Raw genomic sequence first — 27654 nt, 5'->3', positions numbered from 1 at the left:
AAGAAATTTTTTGGTAACTATGGTGACAGATGTTAACCAGACTTATTGTGATCATTTTGCAATATATGCAAATACTGAATCATCACACTGTACACCAGAAACTAATATAATGTTGCAAGTCCATTATACCTCAGTAACAAAAGAATGCCTCAGGCGATTTCTTCTTGTGCAGATTTTGAAAACTGGTAAGGCAGCAGGGCTCTACCTGGGTCTGCAGATGAATTTAATGTTGTCTTGAACTCCGAATTTTTATGCAGAATTACATGCACAGCTGTACTGACGACTATACAGTTTTACTCAGATTTTCCAAGGATGACTTCAAAAATGCTACAAGCCGTACACCTCAACCATTCATGCCCTGTTCCTTGTAGTTTCTAATTCACATCTGCTTGGCTTTCAGTTAAGAAAGAATTTATATGGTTTGTCTAGGTTAATAAGGCTAAAAGGAGCACTTTCATAGGCTCCACGCAGATGAGAAAGTACAACATAAACACTACATGTTCCTTTTGCCCCTTGAGTGGCAGTGCGTTCACACAGAGTTTCCCGGGATGCCCAGAACTGTGCCATCCTTGCCTTGTTCTCTGGCCCCTAGTATAAGCCCTCACAATTATGAACCTTTATTGCTGGCTCCCGCTGCTGCTGCTGCTGCTGCTGCTGCTAAGTCACTTCAGTCGTGTCTGACTCTGTGTGACCCCACAGACGGCAGCCCACCAGGCTCCCCCATCCCTAGGATTCTCCAGGCAAGAACACTGGAGTGGGTTGCCATTTCCTTCTCCAATGCATGCAAGTGAAAAGTGAAAGTGAAGTCAGTCATGTCCGACTAGCAACCCCATGAACTGCAGCCTACCAGGCTCTTCCATCCATGGGATTTTCCAGGCAAGAGTACTGGAGTGGGGTGCCATTGCCTTCTCCGCTAGTACCACCAAAACCCACGTGTCAGCACACTTACAGGTTTCAGTTAAAGGTCTTCCCACCCCCTCACCCCTAAAAGGTTGAATTTGGTCATGAAAGGTCTTCTGAATCTTACTCTAGCACAGGTGCTTTTTTATCTGTTTTAATGGAAGCACAGAGTTGTTGGCAGAGGCATATACTCAGGGGATCTGAGGGGCGGACTCGTGGTGGACGTTTGCAGGCACTGAGCAAAGCCAGGCGGGCAGCCGGGCAGGGGACGGCCTTGCAGGCCGTGTGGTGAGGCTGTCCGTGGCTGGGAGTCTGGAAGCAGGGCTGCCACCACAGCCGGGGATAGGGCAGGGGCCGGCACTAACCAGGACGCCTTCCAGAGGAGTGCCCATCAGACCCAGCCTCAGGAGTCGTGGCCACGGGGCCTGGAGTTTCTTGGTAATTGTGAGAATTGTCTCCTTCGGGGGTTTCTCTGCCTCACCTTCCATTTACTGGTTAACCCCCAGCCAGGCTTCTGTCTCCACTGGTAACTGTCCCGAGGTCACCAGGGCCCTGGGTGTCACAGTCTGTCCCGATCTGACCTGAAGCACCTTCCCCCTCTGCCCTCAAGCCTGGCTTCCATCCCACTTCGCCGGTCATTCCCGGCATCTCCTGTCCCGGCTGCCTGTTCTCTGCACCTCTGCCTGCTGAGAGTATCTGGGACTTGGGCCTGGACTCTGTTTTATAGCCCACCCTTTCTTGCTTCTCTCCATTCCCATTTATTTTCCTAAAAACTACATGCTAAAAACTGTCTCTCACGGGCATCTTCAATTCAGCAAGTGCAAAGGAGAACTGGACGGTCTGCCCCATGCACGCCTCTGCCCTGTAAGGTGTGCGGCAGTACCTCTTGCCCAGTGGCTGACACCAGTCTCAAGGCAGCCCTGACCCCCCTCTCCCTTGTCCTGTGTGTCCACTCGGCAGCAGACCCCCACACGGGGGCTGTGCCTGTGGCCACCAGCAGGTTCAAGCTGCCGCTGTTTCTCATCTCAGCCACACTGGAGCCTCCTGCTTGGTCTCTCTGCTTCGCCTTTGTCATCTCAGCCACACTGGAGCCTCCTGCTTGGTCTCTCTGCTTCGCCTTTGTACCCCATAGTCAAGTTTCCATGGAGCGGCCAGAGGACTTTCCTAATACGTCAGATCATATTATTGCACTGCACTGAGAAGTCTACGGTCTTACTTTGCCTAAAGCCCTGCTTGACCCAGGCTTTGGTATCACCCTCCCACTTGTACCCTGGAATCCTATCCCTTATCAGCCCACACCAAGCGTTTTTTCCCAGAACAGAACTGTGCAGTCAGTCCCCTCTCTTTGGGATGAACTTCCTCCACTACGCTATGTTTCCTCCTCCCTGTTTCAGCTTAAATGTCACCTCCTCAGAGAAGCCTACCCTGACCACCCATCTAAACAAATGTCCCAGAGTTATAACATCCCCAGCATATTATTATTTCTCCCATTACTTATTGCAATCTCTCTATATTTTTTTGAGAGAAAATCTCTTCAGTGACTATGATTTTATTTATTTCCTTCATGGTAGATTGCCAGGAGAAATATCAATAACCTCAGATATGCAGATGACACTACTCTAATGGTAGAAAGTGAAGATGAACTAAAGACCCCCTTGATGAAGGTGAAACAGGAGAGTGAAAAAGCTGGCTTAAAACTCAACATTCAAAAAACGAAGATCGGCATCCAGTCCCATCACTTCATGGCAAATAGATGGGTAACAATGGAAACAGTGATAGACTATTTTCTTGGTCTCCAAAATCACTACGGATGGTGACTACAGTGATGGAATTAAAAGATGCTTGCTCCTTGGAAGAAAAGCTATGACCAACCTAGACAGCTTATTGAAAAGCAAAGACATCACTTTGTTGACAAATGTCCATGTAGTCAAAGCTATGGTTTTTCCAGTAGTGTGCACGGATGTGAGAGTTGGATCATAGGGCATGCTGAGCACTGAAGAATTTGAAATTGTGGTGCTGGAGAAGACTCTTGAGAGTTCGTTGGACAGCAAGGAGATCAAACCAGTCATCCCTAAAGGAAATCAACCCTGGATACTCATTGGAGGGACTGATGCTGAAGCTGAAGCTCCAATACTTCGGCCACCTGATGTGAAGAACTGACTCACGGGAAAAGACCCTGATGCTAGGAAAGACTGAAGGTGGGAGGAGAAGAGGGCTACAGAGGATGAGACAGTTGGATGGCATCACTGACTCACTGGAGCAAACTCTGGGAGTTGGTGATGGACAGGGAAGTCTGGCATGCTGCAGTCCATGGGGTTGCAAACAGTCAGACACAACTGAGTGACTGAACAACAACAAAATGTGTGTATAGTCTAAACTCATCTTTTTAAAGAAAATCCAGCCAGCAGTAGTAGCTATCCTAACTCCTTTACAAGCTTGAAGTTATTTAATTCTCACCACAAACCTTGGAGGTCAGTCCTGTTGTTATTCTAGTTTTCTAGATGAGGCGCTTGAAGTGCAGTTGAAGAGATTTGCCAGTGACGCCTGTGGAGCTAGGACGCACTGGGGCTCTGTCTGTGAGTCAGCATGTCGCTGCAGTGTGCCGAGTCACAGAGAGCAGACAGTAGAGCAGGAGACTGGTGAAAAGCCCAGGGCCGTGGAACTAAGAAGGGGGTGTCCCGGATAAGGATGCCCTGCAGGTGTTGACTTGGGGTGCATCTGCCTAGAATAGCAGCAAGATGGCGGCCCAGACCACGTTTCCTGCACATCTCGCCGCTGTCTTGTCCATGCTACAGGGTCCTTTGATGTCTCCATCACTGCCTTTATGAGATCTAAGGGGAAGGCCTTCTCTCTCAGCTTTTGGAACATGGGGGAATGACGGAAAGATGAAGAAATCTCACTGACTCACCTCAACCCCTGGGATGAGAACTGATGTTTCCCTTGGCCCTGTGAGGCCAGCTCTGGAGCTCAGCCATTTATTTACAAGGTAATGAACTTACAGGCACACTGTGTATTCCATTAACATCCTAAGGCAATGGCACCCCACTCCAGTACTCTTGCCTGGAAAATCCCATGGATAGAGGGCCGTGGTAGGCTGCACTCCATGGGGTCGCTGAGAGTCGGACACGACTGAGCGACTTCACTTTCACTTTTCACTTTCATCCATTGGAGCAGGAAATGGCAACCCACTCCAGTTTTCTTGCCTGGAGAATCCCAGGGACGGGGGAGCCTGGTGGGCTGCCGTCTATGGGGTCGCACAGAGTCGGACACGACTGAAGAGACTTAGCAACAACAGCAGACCCCTGTGCATTTATGGAATTCTAAGCACAACCTCTACTGCCTGATGGCTATTGTAAATCAGCCACATAGGAAGCACCAGCAAGTGCAAGTTTAAGAAAACAATACCTTTAAAAATAACGGTCCCACTAATGAAATGGTGATGATCCTACTGCCTGTGGCCTCAGCGGGGCTCCCTCTTTAAAAGGACTTCAATCCATTCCCTTTTCATTTCAATCCAGTGTGTGTGTGTGGCTCAGGAACAGTATTAATCCATAGCTGCTGGAACAGGGGTCAGTGGGTGCCATCAAGTCTGGAAGATTTCTAGAGCTGGGCAGATATTTTTTGGAACTCAGTCGTGGCTTTGAACTCCAAGAGGCTCCCTGTGGTTTGCTCTAAGGCTCTCTGACAACCACGGGCTCTGTGGGCGCTGACGGTGATGAGTGGTCTGTACCATCAGGGGCACAGAGAATAGGTGCCTGAGGAACCTCAGGAAGATGAGTGTCCAGCTGGAGGGGATAAGAAGGAGGGGTTCACAGCTTGAGAGAGGTGGGGTGGGGTTGGGGGATAAAGCAAAGGGCATGCTCATGGAAAGATGAACCGTCTGGATGAATCTGGACCACAGATAACGTGTAGGGAAACATTTGAAATACAGGCTAAGAAGTTAGGGACCTACACATGGTGTCGAAGGTCACACCATGGAAGATCTATTTGCAGAGCCACGTGATCAGAAGTATGATTTAAGGTGGTTTTTTTTTTTCTTTCTTTCTTTTTTTTTTGTGGGGGAACACAGGATGGGACTAATGGCAGACTAACCCACTGAGATGCTACTCTGATTTCGGAGGGGTTGAGGGCTAAATTCAGGAGAAGGCAACGGAAACTGCATGGGACAGATGGGGTTTTAAGAGGAAAAAACAATACTGTCTGCTAATGAGAGGCAGACTTTGAAGTTTTTACATATAAATAGGAATTCTGAAAAAGAGGCCAATTTCAAAGGGCAGGAGGAAACAAGATAATTTCTGTTTTGGACGTCCTGTGTTTTAAGGCTCTAGTCTATTCAGGGGAGATGTCCAGTGGGCAGAGAGAAATGAGGCTGAGATGGTTTAGGGATCACTTAGAAGGGACAGAGTCACCAGTCATACAGCTGGGTGAGTAAGCCATGATTCCTGCACCCCTTACCCGCCATCCCCCACCTCCCACCTCTCCTGCAGGGAGTGGAGGAGGGAAGGAGAAAGTGAAAGTCATGGTAGTCGCTCAGTCATGTCTGAATCTTTATGACCCTATGGACTGTAGCCTGCCAGGCAAGAATATTGGAGTGGGTTGCTGTGCCTTCCTCCAGGGGATCTTCCTGACTGAGGGACTGAACCCGGGTCTCCTGCATTGCAGGTGGGTTCTGTACTCTCTGAGCTACCAGGGAATTGAGGGAAGGAGAGGCAGGGTCATAAGAAACAGAGCAATGATGTATTCAAAGAGTCTGCCTGCAATTCAGCAGACCTGGGTTCGATTTCTGGGTCTGGAAGATTCGCTGTAACAGGGATAGGCTGCCCACTCCAGTATTCTTGGGCTTCCCTTGTGGCTCAGCTGGTAAAGAATCCGCCTGCAATGTGGGAGACCTGGGTTTGATCCCTGGTTTAGGAAGATCCCCTGGAGAAGGGAAAGGCTCAGTTCAGTCACTCAGTCTTGTTCGACTCTTCACGACCCCATGGACTGCAGCACGCCAGGCTTCCCTGTCCATCACCAACTCCGGGAGCTTACCCAAACTCATGTCCACTGAGTTGGTGATTCCATTCAATCATCTCATCCTCTGTTGTCCCCTTTTCCTCCTACCTTCAATCTTTCCCAGCATCAGGGTCTTTTCCAATGAGTCAGTTCTTCGCATTATGTGGCCAAAGTACTGGAGTTTCAGCTTCAACGTCAGTCCTTCCAATGAATATTCAGGATTCATTTCCTTTAGAATGGACTGGTTGGATCTCCTTGCAGTCCAAGGGACTCTCAAGAGTCTTCTCCAACACCACAGTTCAAAAGCATCAATCTTCGGTGCTCAGCCTTTTTATGGTCCAACATCCATACATGACCACTGGAAAAACCACAGCCTTGACTAGACGGACCTTTGTTGGCAAAGTAACGTCCCTGCTTTTTAATATGCTGTCTAGGTTGGTCATAGCTTTTCTTCCAAAGAGCAACCGTCTTTTCGTTTCATGGTTGCAGTCACCATCTGCAGTGATCTTGGAGCCCCCAAAAATAAGGTCCCTCATTGTTTCCATTGTTCCCCGATCTATTGGCCATGAAGTGATGGGACCTGATGCCATGATCTTCGTTTTCTGAATGTTAGAGTTTTAAGCCAACTTTTTCACTCTCCTCTTTCACTTTCATCAAGAGGCTCTTTAGTTTTTCTTCACTTTCTACCGTAAGGGTGGTGTTATCTGCATATCTGAGGTTATTGATATTTCTCAGTATCTGGCCTGAAGAATTCCATGGACTATATAGTCCATGGGGTCACAAAGAGTCAGACATGACTGAGCGACTCTCACTTTCAGGGCACACAAGAATCAATAAATAAATTTTATAGACAGGGAAGAGGCCCACACGAGCAGGCTCGGCTCACACTCAACGGGTAAGCATCCCCCTGCCAGCACACGGAGTCCAGCGGAGAAAGCAGTGGCGTGCGATTTCCTCGCGGCCTTGCCGTGTGACCTTGAGTGACCACTCAGCCTTGCTGTCCGGTCTGCCCGCCCCTGCCTCCTCCAGCGGAGAAAGCAGTGGCGTGCGATTTCCTCGCGGCCTTGCCGTGTGACCCTGAGTGACCACTCAGCCTTGCTGTCCGGTCTGCCCGCCCCTGCCTCCTCCACCTCATACAGGGGATACCACCTCCTCCTTGCCGCCTCCTAAGCATGACGGAGAAACAGCCTGCTCCTCTCAGCTGTGCCCGGGTCCTCAAGGTAGGCTACACGAATAGCACAGAAGCACAAGAAGACTCCTTCCTGAAAACTGCCTCCTGAGCTGCATATCACAGCTCACTTCTCCGGCGGGAAGGCTGTTCAGCTAGATTTTACTAGGAACGTGAGCAAGACAGGGATCTGGGGTGGAGAAGGGCTTTGCAGCACACAACCTGTGCAGACAACAGTGGAGACAAGGTGCCCCGATACGAAAACTCATGTGCAAGACAGGAAACCTGGTCATCCAGATGGGGTTTTATGGCAAGCCTGGAGCCAATATTCCCACAATAAGCGCTCACGGAAGTGGAGGGAATGAAATCAGACCAGATGGAAGTTAGATGGTAAATGTGCGACTGCCTGAAGGCCTGGTTTTGTTCCAGACATAAGAAGGTTGGGCGCAGACACACCGAGAGCAGGGTTGTGGGGCTGCAGCTGCTGGGGCAGGACAGGGACCAGGCAGCGACTGGAGCGTCGCAAGGCCCTTCCCGGGGCTCCTGCCAGAAAAGGCCATGCCAAGCTTCCACCCCAGGTGGTGCCAGTGGTAAAGAACCCACCTGCCAACACAGGAGATGTAAGAGATGCAGGTTCAATCCCTGGGTCGGGAAGATCCCCTGGAGGAGGGCGTGGCAACCCCTCCCGTCTTCTTGCCTGGAGAGTCACAGACAGAGGAGGCTGGTGGGCTGCAGTCCATGGAGTCACAAGAGTCGGACATGGATAGTATCTTAGCACGCTCAGCCTCTGCCCGCCCCTCTACACACCTGCTCTCTTCAGTCCTGTTCCTGGGGCCCACAACTTTGGTGTTTGGAAGCATCATTTTCCAAAAAAGGAATATGTCTGAAAATTCTGTGAGGAAACCCTCGACTGACTCAGCCACTAGCTTGGCGGTGATTTAACACCTTCAAGGAAGGTGGGAGTTTCCACTTGACTTTTAAAAAGAAAAACACCCCAAACCTCAGTGCTTGGGCATCTGTGATATAAACCCTCATGAAATAATGATTCCCATTTCTAAGCTATGTATACAGTATAATTATGTTATTTTCCTTTTTTCCTGTAGCCCTGTGGGTTCTTTCTTGGCTCCATATATCTGGGGCTTGATTAGAAATCCATGCTAACCAACTCAGGGCTGGCTATTGGAAATCCATTGTGACTGACAGAACAAATGAGGTCTCTTTATGTTTAGTCAGCAGAATCTGCAACCTGCTTGTGCCAGCGAGGGCCTCTGAGGTTCGGGGATCTTGAAAAATGCAGGGGCTTCGCTTACAGACACAATATCCAAATGGCTCCCACTTGGAAGCGGGGGGTGGTTTGCGCCCCTAGTTTCTGGAGCAATCACGTCATTAGGATTAGGTGAGGGCATTTTCTGCACAGCTTCTCTCTTCCCTCCTCAAGCAAAGCGATTACCATTTAACCACATGGCCAGAAGTGCTGGCAGTGTAAAAACTGAGCTACTACAACTTGGAAGGAAAGAGCAAAAGTGGCAGTGAGTCAGTCAGGAGGGTAGTGAGGTTCCCTACAAGGCAGCATTCGCTCCACCTCAGCTGGAGGCTCCACTATAAAATCGACAGCCCCGGCTGGATCAAGACAGCAGCCTGAGCATGCACTGTAGCCTTCCTCCATTCCAAATCCTCCCAAGTGATGGCAAACGTAGTTTTAAAAAAAAATCCTAAAGAATGATGGAAACTAAAGAGCGTTCTTTGTCTGCCAGAAACCGTGAGCAATCGTAAAAAAGGAAAGGCAGGTTTTATTCTTCTTGAAAAAGGAAACCACAACTCAAAATGCACACTGAAGAAAGCTGCTACAAAGGGAAGAAGGGGATTCAGGGGTGCTCTAGCCAGAGGAACAGGCGGGGACCAGACACCTGGGTCAGACACGCGGCCTAGACCTGCCGTCAGCAGGGAGGGACAGAAAGCGCGGAACCAGAGCCAAGTCACCGAACTCAACTGTAAAGCTCACCTGTGAGGAAACAGTCAGTACAGCAGACAAGATATTAAGTACAAGTGTCCTCAGAGAGACGCAAGAAGATACCATCATTACAAGAGAGATGACAGATTTAATCAACAAAATAAACTCAGCGCATCAGTCAAACACCATGGTGGCTCCAGCTAGGGAATACATTTGTTGTTGTTTAGTTTCTGTCATGTCTAGCTCTTGTGACCCTGTGGACTGTAGCCCGCCAGGCTCCTCTGTCCATAGGGATTCTCCAGGTAAGAAGACTGGAGTGGGTTGGAAAGTAGACCTTAAGAACCTCCTCAGTTCAGTTCAGTTGCTCAGTTGTGTCCGACTCTTTGCGACCCCATGGATCGCAGCACATCAGGCCTCCCTGTCCATCACCAACTCCCGGAGTTCACCCAGACTCACGTCCATCGAGTCAGTGATGCCATCCAGCCGTCTCATCCTCTGTCGTCTCATTGTCCTCCTGCCCCCAATCCCCCCCAACATCAGAGTATAATAAGTATAAATGTACTAAATTCACAGTAGATTTTGAAAATTTAGTAAAAAAAAAATTTAGAAGAAAATTTAATAAAAAAGAATTAGAAAAATTAGAAGAAAATATCTTTTAGAGATATGGATTTATATTTTGAAATATTTTGGATGCACTGAGTGAAATACAATCCGTTATTAAGGTGGACTATATCTGTTTCTTCTTTTTTTAAAAAACATGGATCCTAGAACATTTAACATTACGGTGTGATTTGCATTACTTTTCTGCTGGACAGCCTTGCTCTAGAACCGAGTGCAAAAGGGTGGGGAGAGGATGAAAAGTCAGGATATGGAAGACAGATCTAGAAAGGACAGAGAAACAGCCACAATAGAGGAAAATGCCCGGAGGTAAATAAACTGAGGCTGTTTGAGTGGAAAGAGACCGAGATGGTGAGGTAGGCATTCTCACTGAAGGTGGAAACAAGGTAAAGACATCTGTTTGTTTTCTCTTCAGTCAACTTAATTATCTTTATAGTTGAGATATATGCTATGTATATAAAGCAGCCAAAGAAACTGTTAAAAGTTCCCTAAAGAGCCAACAGAATTTACCTACAATATTCCATCCCAGTGATACCAAAAGACACCTGTTTTGACTGTCACCTTTTAACACAGTCCTGAGAGTCTAGCCAGTGCCATACCACAGCAGAAAGGTGAAGAAGCAGACCTTTTTCCATCTGCAGGTGGGATCACTGTATATGCTTTCCTCTTGCACTCACCTTTCTGGCCTGCAGGCCTGTACAAGAAGGCGGTACGGGCCTCCTCTCTCCCAGGCAGCTGTGATACTCCCGGCGAGTGGCGTCAGCAGCTGGGAGAACCGACCCCAGCCATCACCCCTGGCGTACACCGTCACCCCTGGCCTACGCTGTCACCCCTGGTGTACACTGTCACCCCTGCATACACCGTCACCCCTGGCCTACACAGTCATCCCTGCATACACCATCACCTCTGGCATACACCATCACCCCTGGTGTACACCGTCACCCCTGCTGTACAGTGTCACCTCTGCATAAACCGTCAACCCTGGCATACACCGTCACCCCTGGCCTACACCGTCACCCCTGCATACACCATCACCCCTGCATACACTGTCACCCCAGTGTACACCATCACCCCTGGTGTATACCGTCACCCCTGGCGTACACCATCACCCCTGGCCTACAATGTCACCCCTGCATACACCGTCACCCCTGGCGTACACCGTCACCCCTGGCGTACACCGTCACCTGTGGCCTACACTGTCACCCCTGCATACACCGTCATCCCTGGTGTACACCGTCACCACTCACGTACACTGTCACCACTGGCGTACACTGTCACCCCTGGCCTACACTGTCATCCCTGCATACACCGTCACCCCTGGTGTACACTGTCACCACTGGAAGAAACTGCCCCTCCGGGTGGTGGGCTGAGTGTGCTTACCGACGGATGGCGTTCGCAAACTCTGTGGCCAGCTCGCTGTCACCGCACGCCGTCCGCAGTTCGGCCAGGGACAGGGCAGGGGAGGCGGCATCTGGACACTCCTGAGGACGCAAAGCACCGGGTCAGGCATGCGGCTGAGCTGAGGGCGCCAACGGAAGAGCGGGAGGTGAGCAGAGCTGCAGGGCGCCCCGGCCGAGCGCCTGCAGCGCACCTAGGCTGCCCCACGTCCCGAGCACTCGCGGGCGCCCAGGTTACACACACGAGTTCCCTTGTCTGACCACCATGACGGCCCTCTGCAGCAGACACTGTCAGTATCCCCTCCTGGCCAAGGAGGACCCAACGCACAGGGAAGTGATGCTGTCCTGAGTCACTGCGAGGACTCCGCGGAACCAGGACGCCCACTCAGGTCAGCACTCCTGTCACTCACGAAAGACACGTGGGAAACACATGTTTGTGTGGTCCCTGCCCCCATCCCACACCCTCCGGGGAGAAATCCAGTCTCCTCTGGATTGAGGGGCTTCACTGGGTCCAGGTAATCATCTAGAAAACCTGGGAGAAGGGGAGGAAAATGGAAGTGCATCTTGGCATGAGACAGGAACTTTGACATCACCTAACCCAACTCCTCCTGTTTTACAGATCAGGACTCGTAAGAGCCTTTAGAGAAGGCCTAAATCCGGCATGGAGCACAGTCCATTCATAACACCGTGACTGTGCCCATTTGAGCGGCCGCTGTCTGCATACAGACGGAGAGCAGTTGCTCTGCTGTGGAATAAGCAGAGGGGGACAGTGCTCATCTAATAATGTGTTCAGCAGATACTTCCTGAGGATTTACTACAACCCAGGCTCCAGAAGAAAAAGCTTGTGACCTGTTACTCGAGACAGAATGTAGACAGAAGGCTGCATCTCAATGGGTGAGCGCTCCAAGAGGTCAGGGGCCCAGGGCTGGAAGCCCAGGTGACAGGAGGCGGGGGGGGGGGGCCTCCGCCTGCCCGCATAGATGCGCCACACCCCCCGGGGCTCAGGAGGACAGCACCGCGTCTGAGCCCTCCTCCAGCCCCCAGCTCTGCTCTCTTCCCTCCGCTCCACCTGGTGTCTTGCAGCCCCGAGCCGCCACTGACCAGCTCTGCAATCTCTCCAGAGTCCAACACCCTCTGTGAGTACATCGACTCCCCTGCGGGGCTGACGTGTCTTCTTAAAGACAGGGCCAGCTTTGTTTTACCCAGTGCTGCTCACCGAGCGTGTCTAGTAATCTCTGCTGCACACAGACAAGAACTGAAAAAACCTAATGTGATTTGGTCAAGTTGTGGGACCCAGCCTGTTGGCTGAAGGCAAGTTTTAAACCAAGCATGACACCCAACCACCTCCCTACCTCGAAGCAAGAATAGGTGTTCTAAACTCCAGTCTGGCTGGCCACCTGTTTTTATTAAGGCCCACAGAGTAAGAATTATGCTTCTATTTTTAAAATCAAGGGAAAGAAATCAAAGGACTATTTTATGATATGTAGGAATCATGAAATTCAAATTTCAGTGTCTATAAATAAAGCATTGTTAGAACCTAGCCATGTGCCTCTGTATTGTCTCTTCCTTCGCAGTAAGGAAGAGACAATTTTGCAATGGTAGAGTTACATAGGTGTGGCAGAATCTGTATGACCCCAAAATCCTAAAATATTGACTATCTGGCTCCAGCCTCTGCTCGACTGTTTGCTTCATCTACCAACAGATAAGACCAAATGAATAGCCCAGAAGGGAGATGTTATTGATAGAGTAAATGAGTCTAATTTTTGAAAGACAAAATAATCAGCTTACTCTAATTTCATTACCTGAACAACACAGGGTACTTTTATAAAAGCTCTGTACTCTAATGTAAAAAAATAAAAATAAATCATCTGGTGTTCTACGTCAAAGAGATTTCTGTTTTCTGGAGCTGTTCCACAGAATACAGTGCTTCTCCCAGTCAAAATAAATACTAAGAACCAGGGGAAAATGCTCAGGTCATGGGCCTCCTGGCAAGAGCTCGGTAAGTCCACTTCCACCCCACCCTAAGAGTACATACGCAAACACAGGAGCTCTGTCCCAGAGTGACGGCTCACAAACTCAAAGGGCTGTGCGTAGATTCTGAAGCCGTTGCCACAGAATGGACAAGCCGTGTCTGTGAGCCCCAGATTCTCCCGTGTGAAGAAGCACTGCTGCCCACCCCATGGTCAGAGCCCTCAGGCACTGGCATGTGGTCTCAGGGTGCACCCCATGGTGACCTTTCCCAAGCTCAGACTGTCACGTCACTCCCTGCAAAAGGCCCTCTGCGATCCCTCCCCGTGCCCAGGACGGCGCAGCAGGTAGGTCTCTCCAGCCAACACATCAACCCCTCCTCCCCCTGGGCTTGGCCTGTGCTGCTCCATCGGTCCACGGCAGACTTCCGCGTCCTTCCTGGCCTCTTTATCGGGCTTGCACCCACTCTCCACTGGGTCTGTGTTCAGGAAACCTGCCCCTAAGCTCCAAATCTGGATCGCGGGCCTGGCCTGTGGCCTCCCCTCGCACTGGGCATTGATCTTTGCACTCTGGATGTTGTGTCCTCTGTTGTGATCATCTATTTGCCCACTGGTGTCCCACACTGGAAGCTAAAATCCTGGAACTATCTCCAGCATCTTGCCTGGACCACACCACATCCATCACAGGAATGGATGACTGAGAAGCAGCAGGGCCTTGGGAGAGCAGCCCCACTGGGTGCTGCAACCCCAGCTCCCTTGGCACCTTGTAGGTGAGAGTGGGCAGAGGGAAGCTATGGTCTCTGGAGCAGGCAGCACAGTTCTTAGCTGTCTAGGGGAACCATTCTCTGCCACACATCATCGGCAAGGGGCTTTCTTCTTAGGGACACTTCTCTAGTGAAGATGCCCCTGCGCCTGGGCCATGAGGGGCCACTCACAGAGCAGCAAGTCACTGCACACCCGCAGTCCTGGGCCAGAGACAATGGGTCAGAAGAAGCTGACGTTCATCAGGAACAGAAATCAGCATGCACGCAATTCCAGGACCCTGCAGCGAAGGATGTCTTTCTTTAGGGTCTAGACTATTTTTTTTCTCCAAGGCAGTGTTTGGAATTATTCTGCGATAGAGGATGATGGAATGAGCTTGAATTCTAGAAAAAAAGACTTGAGGGCTAATGAAAGTGTGAGTTTGCAAGATGATGCCACCGGCAGCCCACACTCTGCGCTCCTCGGGGTAACTCAGGGCTCGCCTTCCTCCTCCTCTGCCTCAGGCCACCTCCTGCCTTCCACCTGAAGGAAGCTGAGGAGGAAACACACGAGAGGAAGAGGACCAGAGTGGGCCAGACTGGAGTTAAATCCTGATTCTGCCATTTACCAGCTGTGAGCCACACCCCCATCTTTTAAACCTCATTTTTCTCATGTAAATGGGGATAACTCTTGCTTCCCGAGAGTCATGAGACTCAGGGGAGATGACACGTGTGGCGATCAGTACCACGTGATCAACACCGATGATCACACGGGCCAAGAGGAGGAGGTGGGATGAGTACCGGCCTCCTGGACCACTGCACAGGCCACTGCCCAGATGAGACCGTGATCTATGAGATGCTTTACCTGCTTTATAAAGTGAGGTTTGAAAAAATGTGGACTTGGTTTCTTTGCACTCAAAACGTCCCTGTCTTTCAGATCTCTAGAATGGCTGCAGTTCCTCTGGAGATAAGGAAGCTGAGGGCAGTGAGTGTGGCTCTGCAGGAGGGGAGGCTGAGCCCGGGCCGCCCTACCTTGCCGGCCGCGTCCTTGCCTCCGCTGCTGGTGGAGCTGAGGGACCGCGTGCGCTGCTCCTTCTGCTCCTCCACCTCAGACTTGAGGTGCTCGATGTGGACCAGGTAGGCCTGCTCCTGGGCTTCTCGTGTGCTCAGCTTCAGCTCCAGGGCTTTCTTCTCCTTCTCCAGGAGGTAGAGCTGGGCCTTCAGCTCGGCCATCTCCTCCTGCGGGGCACAGAGCGTATGAGGGGCTGGTGGGGTGACAGCAGGGCCGCTGACCGCCCCGCGAGGCCCCGCGGGAGGTGTCACTTGGCAGCTGTTGTGGGGGGGCCAAGCCCCAGGGGAGACTGGACGGCTGTCTCCACACTCCCGCACCACGCCACGGGCTTGCCACTGTGCACCAGAACCGAGATCAACAGGTAGAAGGGATAGGCCTGCAGGCTTTGGCTCACACTAAGGAGCATCTTTCGAACAACCAGGAGATTCCACCTCCTCTTCCCCAGTGGTCATACTCGCCTTACTGGAGGCCAGTTTTCTGGTAGGCAGAGGCTAACCCGCATCAAAGAGGTTGAAGCCTCTGACTAGGTCCCTTCTAAATTCCGTTTCCTTTCCCATTTTCCATGACACCAATCCATGAATATCATCACCCTCATGGCAGTTGGGTCCTGCAGCCACGCTGGGCAGCTCGGAAGCACCCACAGCAGTGACACTGGCCCCAGGTCCTATCAGCTTCAGGGCCCAAATAAAATCCATGGAAGCAGAGCCCTCCTCAGGTGACTATTCATCAGGTCACTTCTTGACGTACCTTGGAGAAGTCAAAGGAGAGTTTGCTGTGAAGAGTAAGAAGTGACCCCAAAATGGGACAGTGCTCTCCTGGACAGTGAGAAGCACTCGCATTTACTGAGCATGTAACCCCGCTTTAAATGGTTATACTAAGCAGCTCATTAAGTCCTCTCACCCTGAGCTAGGTACTATGAATATCTCCATTCATGGATGGGACACTGAGGTGAGCAGAGCCCACAATCTCTTTTCAGCCCCCATACTGCGTAAATTATGGAGCCTGAGTTTGAACCCACGACATCCAGCTCAGAGGCCAGGTAAGCACCAAGCTACAGTCCCCCACCCCATGAACACCTGGTCAGTCTCCCCAGGTCTTTCTGTGATCCTACTTAAAAGGATTCTTCATACGCTGAGTCACTTCATACACTGAATCCCTCAGGAGGGATTCACCAAGTCACTCACTGACTGCGGTCACCCCTGAAGTGACCCTCTTCTGAGCTAACAAGCCACAGGCCTGCTGTGCTGTCTTGGGTAAGCCAGACCCGGGAGGAGATGGTCTCAGCTCCAGTGTGGGGAAACACCTGGAGGGCACCCAGCACGGCTAGTTATACTCAGGGACAGTATTAGCCATGGAGAAGGCAATGTGCCAAGTAACTGCTCAAAAGACGATGCAAACCTTTCCTGACGATGACATAAAACCAGGATGAAAGGTGTTTCCACACACTGAACCGTCTCATCTTTTGCCACTAGAAACAGGATTCTTAAGGTGCTGGCAACACTGTTTCCTGAGCTAATGTGGACAGTCACGCCCAGAACAACACACAGACGCAAGCTTGAGAGAAGGAGAGATGAATGCGTGGGTGCCGGAGATGAAGCGGGCGTTCGCCCAAGAGGAAAGATGAGGCAGCCACAGTGCCGGTCCCTGAGGCCTCGGGTGGGGAGGGGGCCCAGGACCTGGGCTTTCAGCACCTGCACAAGGGCGGGGCGGGCAGCCGGGCGGGGGAGCCCGACGGGAGCACTAGCTCGCAGAGGAGACTTGAAGGCTGCCTCCTGGAGGGGCGGCCAGGCCACGTGTGTCCTCACTCAGGTTTTGGGTGAGAAAAGCAAAGAAAAGCCTCCTTTGAGGAATCAGATGACAAACCTGAAGGATGCATAAATGAACAACAGGAACTCTCAGCCAAGAATATAACAAAGACCAGTCCTAAACCTCTGAAACCTGCAGGTCCGAGCAGGTCTAAGGCCACAAGTATCTACAGGGATATCTCTACCCAGGACGACCCAGGACCACCCAGAAGACAAGAACTCCACCGAGGGCGAACTGGCGCCTGGGGTGTGATGGGGAAGGTGGCTGTTGGTGCCCCACACAGCACCAAACGGACAAGCAGGTCAGGAAACCAGGGCTCCTGTCCAAACGCTGCCCTGGCCTCTCCCTGTTCTCCCCGCCTCACCTTAACATCAGCATCCACCCGGGAAGCACCCGCAAGCATTCTGGAGACCGATCAGAGGCTGTTTCACCCCGCAGAGGCCTCTTCTGGCTTCTCCTGGGGACTAGGTGCTCCATTCTGGCCTGGGACCCCCTGAGGCTTCTCTAGAGCTCAGGGCACCTCTCTTGGAGCACTTCCAGCTCGAGGGACCCCGGACATACTGAAACCACTCCTGTCTACACACGAGGTTCTGGCTGTCCTCCTGTGGAGAGGCAACTGAACACGGATGGCTGACCAGCCTTCGAGGGGCCTTTTTATGTTTCCTCCTGATGATAGTGGAGTGCAGGGGATGAGGGTTTGAGAAAAGGCCTCCCCGCCCCCTGCCACGGATACCTTCATGGCCATGAGCTCCTGCATCAGCACCGCATTTTCCAGGTCTAGTCGCTGGCTGTCTCCCCGGGGCTTGACGTCGTAGCTGAGAGGGTCGATGTGGATGCTCTCCAGCTCCAGCATGGTCAGCTTGACCGCTGCCCTGTCGTTCCTGAGCTGCTGGATATAGTCCTTCAGCCTTTGCTCGTCTTCTTTAGTGAACTCCGTGTCACAGCTGCTGGCTGTGGAGCTGGTCGTGCTGAGAAGACAAAACAAACCACCTCACTGCATCTCCAGTGACTGCTAACAGTTCTTTTCCTCCTCATTCTTCTCCACACCCTCCTCTCCCAATAGCACCTGGCTGGTATGCCAAAACATCAACACCAAAAAGCATTCTTCCTAGCACTGGACATCGATACCACCTTTTGGGAAAGAAACGATGTGAAGAATATCGGAAATGTCTACACCCTTTAAGACAATATGTGGACTCTAGAAATGAATTCTAAGGAAACAATTCCACAGAAGCAAAAAGATACACACATACAAAGATGTTTCGTGGAATATAAGGTTTAGTGAATTACAGTATATATCAAAAAGAAGAAAATTACGTAGACATTATGGAAATAATTATGACAATGGTGGAGAGAGTTTGAGGAAACAGGATGAAAAATATGTCATAAGAATAGTTGTACACACTGCTATATTAAAAATGGATAACCAACAAGGACCTCCTGTATAGCACAGGGAACTCTGCTCAATGTTATGTGGCAGCCTGGAAGGGACGGCAGTTTGGGGGAGAATAGATACACATATATGTATGACTGAGTCCTTTCGCTGTTCACCTGAAACTATCATAATATTAATCAGCTATACCCCAATAAAAAATAAAAAGTTTAAATTAAAAATGAAACAAAATAGGGTGCTTTTAGACAAGACTTAACAAAAGGGATACGGTAAAGGAACAGAGCGAGGTGAAGAACAAAGTATCTGTAGTATGACCTGCAGACTGTGCGCGCACACGCACTGTGCATACACACGCCCCAGGCCGCTGACGGCGCCCCAGGGGGCGGGAGCCGGAAAGAAGGGCAGTGGGGGCACCTTCTGTGGGAAAGAAGGGCAGTGGGGGCAACTTCTGTGGGTAGTATTGCCACAGCTCGGAAAGCAGGGCGCCCCCAGGCCTCCGCGGCAGTTCCTCCCCCATCATGGATGAATATAAATCCTTCACAGGGACACAGGCTGGTCTGAGGGGCCCTTGGCCACCCACACTGTGGGAATGCTAAGCAGGGGCTGGCTGTCCTAAGGAGCACCTAGGCCCGAGCCCCGGGAATGTGACAGGCATGTTTCTGTGGGTTCCAGAGTCCCACGGCAGGGTGAGCAGCACAAGAAAACTGCAGCCTGGCTCTCAAGACCTACAGGGGTTTCTCTGGACGCCCCTGCACTGGACATAGCCCGCATGGAACTGGCTTTGGAAAGATGGCAGATAAACAAGCGGCCTATTTAGCTGTCATCAAACAGGCCAGCTTGGCATCATCATCTCTGCCGTTACAGAACTTGAAGTGGAGGTTCTGAGACATTTCGTGGCTGGAACCTGGTGCAGCTGGGCCTAGGCTGACGTCGCCTCTCCCCAAGATTTCCATTGTGAGGTGCTGAGCCAGGAGCAGGGACTGGTATCCGCAGGCTGTTCCACTGCTCCGAGCCCAGGCCTGCCCTCCTCACCTCACAGCAACAGGGCTAACAGGCCCCCAGTCAGCAGATGAAATCTCCTCACAACCTCGATGTGACAAGAACGTCCCATTCTTGTCTGTGACACATTATCAAGAAGTTGAGGCTTCCAGGGAGGGAAGGGTGGAAGGGATGGTAGTCCACACACATGAGGAAGAGGATTCCCTAGGGCTCTGGTAGTCTTCAAGTCAGAGAACTCCGGCCAGCATAAAAGCTCCCGATTACCACAGACTCTCTGGGGCCCCCTACCACCCCTGACTCCATCAGGACGGAGCGAGATCAGTCTGACCAACACACAACACCTCGTTAGAGGTGGTGATGGTTACTTACACGTGTCCATTGGAGGTGAGGGGGGAGAGCTGGTCAGAGAGTGTGGGGCAGAATGCCAGGTCTCATAGGGCCTCATAGGGTTGTGTTTTCTCTCCAGAATTAGATTTAGAAGCCCCCGGAGGGTCTGTACTAGAGCAGTGACAGGATTCACCTTACATTTTAACAGGCTCCCTTTGTCTGCTGTGCTGAGGTGGGATGCAGGGAGGCAAGGTCAGAGACAGGGAACCCCTTTGGGGGCTATTGTAACAAGCTCTGGAGAGAAGGTGGAAGCTGAGAAGACAGGAAGGAGGTTAAAAATTATTCATCAATCAATGCTGTGTTCTCAAGCTGTATTTTAAAAAGGATGAGACGGGACAAGCAGCAACGCCCTCCAGTTGGAACGCTTCAGGTGCGACGTCATAAACAAAGCAGAGCAAGGGAAGCATGAAACAGCAACCAGTACTGCCAGCAGAGGGCGCGGGGAGCCAGCGGGGTGTCTGTGGATGACAGCTGTCCAAGAGTGACTCGTCTTGAGGAGACAGGGTCCCCCCCTCAGCACCTCAGCCTTCTTCAGTAAAGCTCGGTGACAGGCATGCCTCACAAAGAATCACCCAGGAGGACTCAGAGCTCGCCTGCGTGGATTGTCAACACAGTGTGGAGGGACAGATGCCTATGGCCTAAGGTTCCACACGTGAGCAAAATTAGAGTGAACTGAAGTGGTGGCAGTGTTCACAGCGCATTCCACATGACTGAGGGAGGAGATGTCCTCCCAGACACGGCATGTTTAGACAGCACGGTGCTGGGAAATAGCAACACTTTTTTTCCAGTGAGTGGGGAGAAGGCTTCAGGTAGGAAAATCCTCTCCCATGAAGCTGAGACTCGCCACAAGAAGTTCACTTTACAACTTCTTTTTATGAAAAGTCACTTTGGAAAATTTTAAATATACAGAAAACCCAGAGATAAACTAATACCTGGGTGGCTTTTTTTCATGTCTTCTTTGAAATGCCTTTTTAGAAATGCAACACACTTGGGCTTCCCTGGTGGTGCAGCAGACGGGAGGCTTCCTGCCAGCGCAGGGGACACAGCTTCCACTCCTGGTCTGGGAGGCCTGCACATGCCGCACAGCAGCTAAGCCCCCCTGCCGCAACGCCGGGGCCCACGGGCTGCAACTGCGGAAGCCCACGAACCTAGAGCCTGTGCTCCGTAACAAGAGACGCCACCACCAGGAGAAGCCCGTGTGCTGCAACTGGAGAGCAGCCCCTCTCTCCACAACTAGAGAATGCCCACTCACAGCAGTGAAGAACCAGTGCAACCATGTATAATAAATACATAATTTAAAAAAAGACACAGAACATCCTGGAGGTACCCCCTGATTCCTGTCACTTAAAAAAAGATATTTCCTACAAACTGAAGGTAACGTACACCGGTCAGCATGGCCATCATCAAAAAGTTTACAAATAGTAAATGCTGGTGAGTGTGTGGAGAAAAGGGAACTCCCCTACCTAAGTGGTGGGACCGTAAGTTGGTGCAGCCACAGTGGTAAACAGTACAGGGATGCCTCAGAAACCTAAAAGCAGAATTACCATATGATTCAGCAATCCTAGTCTTGGACACGTATCTGGACAAAACTATAATTCACAAAGATACACGCACCCCTATGTTCATAGCAGTACTGTTTACAATAGCCAAGAGATGGAAGCAACAGACGAATGGATAAAGAAGATATGGGGTGTGTGTGTATAAAATGAAATATTAGCCATCAAAAAGTACAAAATAATGCCATTTGCAGCAATGTGGACGCAACTAGAGATTATCATACTAAGTGAAGCAAATCAGAAAGACAAATACCATATCACTTATATGTGGCATCTGAAGTGGGACACCAATGAACCCACCTATGAAACAGATAGGCTTCCATGGGGTCGCAGAGTCAGACACAACTGAGTGACTGAATTGAACTGATGAAATGGAAACAGGGACATAGAGAATGGACTGGTGGTTGCCAAGGAGGAGGGGTGGGAGAGGGAAGCACTGTGCGTTTGGTGTATACAGAATGGATAAACTGTATGGTTTATATATATATTATACATAATACATACAGATATATAAAACTGGTGTATATAGGATGGATAAACAGCAAGGTGCTACTATATAGCCCAGGGGACTATATTCAATATCCTGTGATAAACAGTAGTGGAAAACAATGGATATGTATGTATAACTGAGTCACTCTGCTCTACAGCAGTAATTAACACAGCATGATAAATCAAATATACCTCAGTAAAAATTTAAAAAACTACTTCAATACTCAAAGGACAGTAGAACCTAGAGAGTTCTCCAAATATTCTGCAGGCCCTGAAAGGTTAGTATGTTGGCATATTTTCTGTTTAGCAGGACTGGTGCTCCCCAGTAAGAGAAAGAAACAGAAAAGAAGGGCAAAAGGTCTCCCCTCCAGTCTCTACCCCTGTGGAAAGCTCAGGGCTGTAATGCTTTTCCAGGGGAAAGTTTAATTCCAGATAAGCACCCAGCCCGGCAGCCCCTCCGGGCGGCTTCCCTCTCCTTCCAGGACACCCCAGCGGGCAACGGATCAGGCGAGGCTCATTACAGTTCTGCTCTGTGCTTTCACGGCCCTACCCGGAATATGGCTCTGACAGCGCTGGGTGGAGGGGAGGCCACGGCCCTTTCTCAGCCTCCTTTAGACAAAGGCGCCGTCTCCAGAGAGCTGGCTGCCACTGCCGGGCGGGGGGCAAGTCAGCCATTAACCCTCGGGCTGGGAATGCAGGAGGACCGCAGGATGAGCACAGCTGTCAAGGGGGGATACGTCACTGTCCGAGGGAGCTGGGCTCCTCCTCTCCAGGGTGAGACGGATGGTGCGAGAGGGGCAGATGAAGGAAAGCCCGGTGTTTTGCTCTGGTTTCTCCAGGAGCCAGGCCAGGTTGCGTGGGTTTCTCCTTTCCCTGATGCTCTGCTTGTGCTCCCCTCGGCTGGCTCGGTTCCGAGTCCATTAGTGGCCTGCGGGACGTCCGCTCGCTGCCCGCATGGGGGCCTCCAGCGAGGGGAGCGCTTGCTGGCCGGCCTGGGGCCCCCACCCCCTGCCTGCCTGATCGCGGTGGGACTGGATACAAGAGTGGAGTTCAGATGGCCTCTTTTCTGTCCCTCTGCACTGTGTCTGCTGCTTGTCCTCAAGACAACTTCCCCTCTTGCTTTATAGGGAAAAAAACCCCATCTTTTTTTTCCAGCTTCCTCATCTTGTCTTGGCAGAAAAGAACATTTCTTTTGTCTTGAAAACCAGAGATGGATTCCTCCTAAAGTTTTTCTCAATGTCTTACATGGCTCCCAGTTACAATCTCACTTTCACCACGTGCCACCGGGGGGCCTTCTAGCTGCTGAGCATTTACAATTTATTTGAAGGGTGGCAGGGGTCAGGCCAGGTGACATTGGGCCCCACTTCTCTGAGCAGAAACTTGAGCCTGTCAACAACTGCTTGAACCTTTCAATGTTGTGCTGGGTATCCACCTATGCCCTACCCCCTTTCTGACAATTCTTTGTCACAAAGGAGTAAAAATACTCAACACAGCCCAAACTTCCTAGGTCCGGATGCTCTCACATGATTATAAGAATTCTCTAGAAGTGGTTCAGGCAGGAAAAATTTTCCAAAAAAAAAAATAGAGCTGATGCTCAAACACCAAGTTTAAACTGTGCAGACCACTCATACCTGGATCTTTTAAAAATAAATATAGTTCTATAGGACTTGCCTGGCATAGTGGGTAAGAATCCGCCTGCCAATGTAGGAGTCACAGGTTTGATCCCTGGTCCCGGAAAATCTCACATGCCATGAAGCAACTAATTCTGCACGCCCCAAGTACAGAGCCTACGCTCCAGAGCTTGTGAGATGCAAATACTGAAGCCCATACACATACAGCTTGTGCTCTGCAACAAGAGAAGCCACTGCAATGAGAAGCCCGCGCAAGGCAATGAAAAGTAGCTCCTGATTGCTGCAACTAGAGAAAGCCCGAGCAAAGCAACAAAGACTCAGCGCAGCCGGGAATTAAAAAAAAAAAAAATATATATATATATATATATAGTATTACATTTATGATGGGGGTTGGAGGAATCCGTGGTGAGTCCTGGAACGGATCCTCTGAGATTATACGGGTACGTAAAACCTGCCAGCAGATAACTACAGTCCTCAAGCACTTTCTGCTTTCAGAAACTTAGCTGACAGTGGAAGGCAAAATGAGCGACACAGTTAGGAGACAGATGATATTTCTGCAGCTATTTATAAGGTGCTGTTATGATAGTGTTGGAAACCAGGCATCTCTAAAACAAATATTAACCTGCTCCTGATTTGGTTGCTGATAACATACGGAGATAACCACCACATAGATCTGATACTTCCACTGCTGCTAATAATTTCTCTGACATTAAAAAAATTAAACACTTTACAGTCAGCACTCCCTATCTATGAATTCTGCATCTGCGGAGTTAGCCAACCTCAGGTGTAAAATTTTTGAGAATAAAAGAAAAAAAAAAAAAGAAAAAAAATCCAGGAAGTTCCAAAGAGCAAAACTTCAATTTGCCATGTGCTGGCAACTATTTACATAGCATTTACATTTTATTTACAATTATTTACATAGCTTTTACATTATATTTGGTATTATATAAGTAACTTAGACATGATTTAAAATATATGAGAGGATGTGTGTAGGTTCTAATGCAAGTATTACAATGTTTTACACAAGGGACTTGAGCATCTTTGAACTTTGGTATCCACAGAGGTCCAGAACCAATCCCTCGAGGATATCGAGGGATGACTGTAAATGATTTCCAACGTCATTAATAATTAAGAGGTACAAAGTAAAATATTAAGGGTATTTTTTTTTTTGCTTAGAGATTGACCAAATTTTTAAAATGTATATTATCCAGTTTCAGCAAAGGAGGCAGAGGTGCTCACACAGTTGCTGGATCGTGTATGGGGAGGTGTGTGGCACTAGTTGACATTTGAAATAATAGTCATTTTTGAGCCAGCACCTTCTACTTCTCAGACTTGATCCCATAGAAACTGCATCAGGGGCACAGATACAAGGACAGGGTGGAGACCGCAGCAGTATTATAATAGTGAAAGTGAAAGTGAAGTCGCGCAGTCGTGTCTGACTCTCTGCGACCCCATGGGCTGTAGCCTACCAGGCTCCTCTGTCCATGGGATTTTCCAGGCAATAGTCCTGGAGTGGATTGCCATTTCCTTCTCCAGGGGATCTTCCCAACCCAGGGATCGAATCCGGGTCTCCCGCATTGTAGACAGATGCTTTACCATCTGAGCCACCAGGGAAGTCAACAAGTAAGAACATCCAACAAGTGAAAATCATTCAGTCGTGTCTGTCTCTTTGCAACCCCATTCTGCAGCCTGCCAGGCTCCTCTGTCCATGGAATTCTCCAGGCTGGAACACTGGAGTGGGTAGCCTATACCTTCTCCTGGGGATCTTCCCAACCCAGGGATCAAACCCAGGTCTCCTGCATTGCAGGTGGATTCTTTACCATCTGAGCCACCAGGGAAGCTCAAGAATACTGGAGTGGGTAGCCTATCCCTTCTCCAGTGGATCTTCCTGACCCAGGAATTGAACCGGGGTCTCCTGCATTGCAGGCGGATTCTTTACCAGCTGAGCCACCAGGGAAGCTACTACTGAGAAGAATGGCACACACAGAGATGCCTAAACATATAACAACACTAAGGGGAAAGGGAAGGGAAAGGGCAAGATTCACGAGAGTCCAATAAACAGGATCCTTTTCGGGGTAAAATGAGATGGAGTCACATTTTTAAAGATGCCATGTGTCGGTCTGCTGATGACACAACCCTGCCCCTTCTCCTGGGACCCTCCCCTTCTCTTTGCCCCCGAGGCTCCTGTGGAAACCGCCATGACCACAGATAACTGGGGAGGTACTTGAGCCCAGCTGGGCAAGATGTTCCTTACTAGGATTTTCTTACTTGACGCCAGTGAAACCAGTCAGCCCAGTGTACTGATGGAGGTGGTGTGCGGGTTTTCTGTCGTCTGGGGAGTGGCCTGCAGCAGGGAGGTGTGGGGGCCACAGGACCCAGGTGAAGTCTAGTTCTCCTGCTCATCCGAGCCCTCTGCCCTCAGCCTGGGTCCACGGCTCCTGTGTGGGAGACCCGATATCCACCCCCAGATTTGAGTATGCGTCTGCCACTGGCAACCGAGGGGCTAGCAGGTAATTAAAAAATGGGCGGCTGAATCTGTGAAGACACTCTCCAGCCTGTGCGCCATATTGTTTTCAGTGAGGGTCCTCACATGGGGAATTTTATGTAATGCTTGGATTTCAGTTGTTAAGCTTACTTTGAATACAATGAGCATATCATTTTTTGGGAATCAGCAAGTCTTAAGGAAAGGGAAAGCGTTTCAACTCTCTAGTTCCCACAGAAGCTAAATGATAAGTGACAGGACATTTCTGCAGGAGGCCTGCACACCACGCTATCATGTGGAGGACTGTGTCTGAGCTGGACTTTAGAACTGATGAGCACTCCTAAGCCTAAGTCCCAAAGACTCCAGATAGACTCTCCTGGTACTTGGGTGGGGAAAGCACCTCTTTTTTCAGAGGGAAGTAGACGTGCCTACTCTGACAGTCAGATCGAGTCTCTCATTCCTGGAAGGTAGCTGATTTGCAGGGGGTGCACAGGCTTATCCTAACTGGACGGCTGCTTCAAGTCCATTCTCCCTTTCAGTGGACACAATTCCACTCTGCTCAGTCTTTCTTTCTGTTCCAGGGAAACTTCATCTTAGATCTTGGAAGGTGAGGGCTGGGCACCTCTGCTGCTCCACTACTCTCCATTTGAACCGAGGGAGCAGGCCTCAGTGTGAGTGGTCAGCCAGGTGGAACCCCAGTTCCCTGGGTGTTTCCCAAGCTAAATGCAAGGCTGCAATCACAGCCTCACAGGATCAGCACCTGCTGGCAGGAGAGAAGGGACCCCAGCCTCCAAAAGGGCAGACTTGCTGTGGCTGATGCTGTCTTGGCCCCTTGTCCTATTGTAGATTTAGATCAATGATCGTGCTTCTAACCAATGAGCTGAAAGTGTAATGCTTGACAAAAAGAGCAGGTCTGACTAAGAATTCCCATTCTCATTTCTTAGCAGTTTAGTCCACTTGCCTCACTGCTGTGATACACTGATAAAGCTTTCCAGGCAACCCACATTACCTGGTTACTCTGTTAAGACAATTATATTTTCTAATGAGGCCGCAGCTGTAGTTTTACAAGAAAAAAAAAAAAAAAAAAGTGTTTCAAAACTGCGAGAGCAGCATCTCTGGGCTCCTGACCACGGAGTCAGCCGTTGGGCTGGTTACATGTGCATTGTCCTCCCTGGCAACCGCCCCTCCGCTGCTCGGTTCCAAAACCACGACTTTTCAGCTATCGGGAGCTGCTGTGTACTACCAGTCTGAAGCCTGGCACTCAGCATTCCTTTCCTGAGACCTGGGGGACCAATGGCTGGCACTCTGATTAGAAGTCTCTCTGCCAGCTGGCTACAGCGGGAGGGGAGGGGACTGGCGGAGCCACATACAGCTCCACCTCGGAGGCCTCCAGTCTGTCTTTCGTCCGTAATCTTGACAAGCTGGGAAGGCTGGGTGGAACGCCAAGATTTACAAACAAAATCACTTATAATTATGAAAGCGTCTGGTGGTTTGGGACTTTTCTTTTTTGGGGGTACTTTTTTTCCTGAGCCGCACTGAACATAATCAGCAAGCTGCTTGTGTCAGGTCCCAGGAATGTGTGCTGCCACATGAATGCCTGGCGTGTGGTTCCTTTGTACCCAATGAGCAGCTCTGATTTGGGTGGGAATGTGAAAGGGAATTTTTAAGGAGAATTGAGTGAAATCTGACCTCTGTAAGCCCTCTGTACTTTGATGGGAAGATCTGTTTAAGACTGAATTTAATTCATACGGGCAATCTTTAACGAGGTCATCCTTGCAAATAGAAACTATGTTCTGAGCAATCTCAATCTACAGAAATACATCACCTCAAATTAAGCTTCTTAGGTCAGGAATCAACAGTTAGAACTGAACATGGAACAACAGACTGGTTCCAAAGAGGAAAAGGAGTACGTCAAGGCTGTATATTGTCACCCTGCTTATTTAACTTCTATGCAGAATACATCATGAGAAATGCTGGGCTGGAAGAAGCACAAGCTGGAATCAAGAATGCCGGGAGAAATATAAACTCAGATATGCAGATGACACCACCCTTATGGCAGAAAGTGAAGAGGAACTGAAAAGCCTCTTGATGAAAGTGAAAGAG

At 50.1% G+C, this 27654-nt stretch overlaps 1 protein-coding gene across 2 annotated transcripts in view; it reads right to left on the bottom strand.

The window, feature by feature from the left end:
* The window catches only part of MCC (MCC, WNT signaling pathway regulator), a 532038-nt gene that overhangs the window by 14467 nt on the left and 489917 nt on the right, over positions 1-27654 (bottom strand). For both annotated transcript variants that reach the window (XM_027552590.1, XM_027552591.1), the window contains 3 exons: positions 17348-17582; positions 14769-14975; positions 11013-11113 (listed from right to left, as the gene is read on the bottom strand). In XM_027552590.1, the coding sequence (XP_027408391.1) occupies positions 11013-11113; positions 14769-14975; positions 17348-17582 (543 nt within the window). The remainder of the gene's footprint in view (positions 1-11012; positions 11114-14768; positions 14976-17347; positions 17583-27654) is intronic.

The sequence above is a fragment of the Bos indicus x Bos taurus genome, chromosome 10 (assembly GCF_003369695.1).
Source record: "Bos indicus x Bos taurus breed Angus x Brahman F1 hybrid chromosome 10, Bos_hybrid_MaternalHap_v2.0, whole genome shotgun sequence".
Lineage (NCBI taxonomy): Eukaryota > Metazoa > Chordata > Mammalia > Artiodactyla > Bovidae > Bos > Bos indicus x Bos taurus.
The sequence above is the reverse complement of the archived record's forward strand: the minus strand, read 5'-3'. Positions and strand labels throughout refer to the sequence as shown.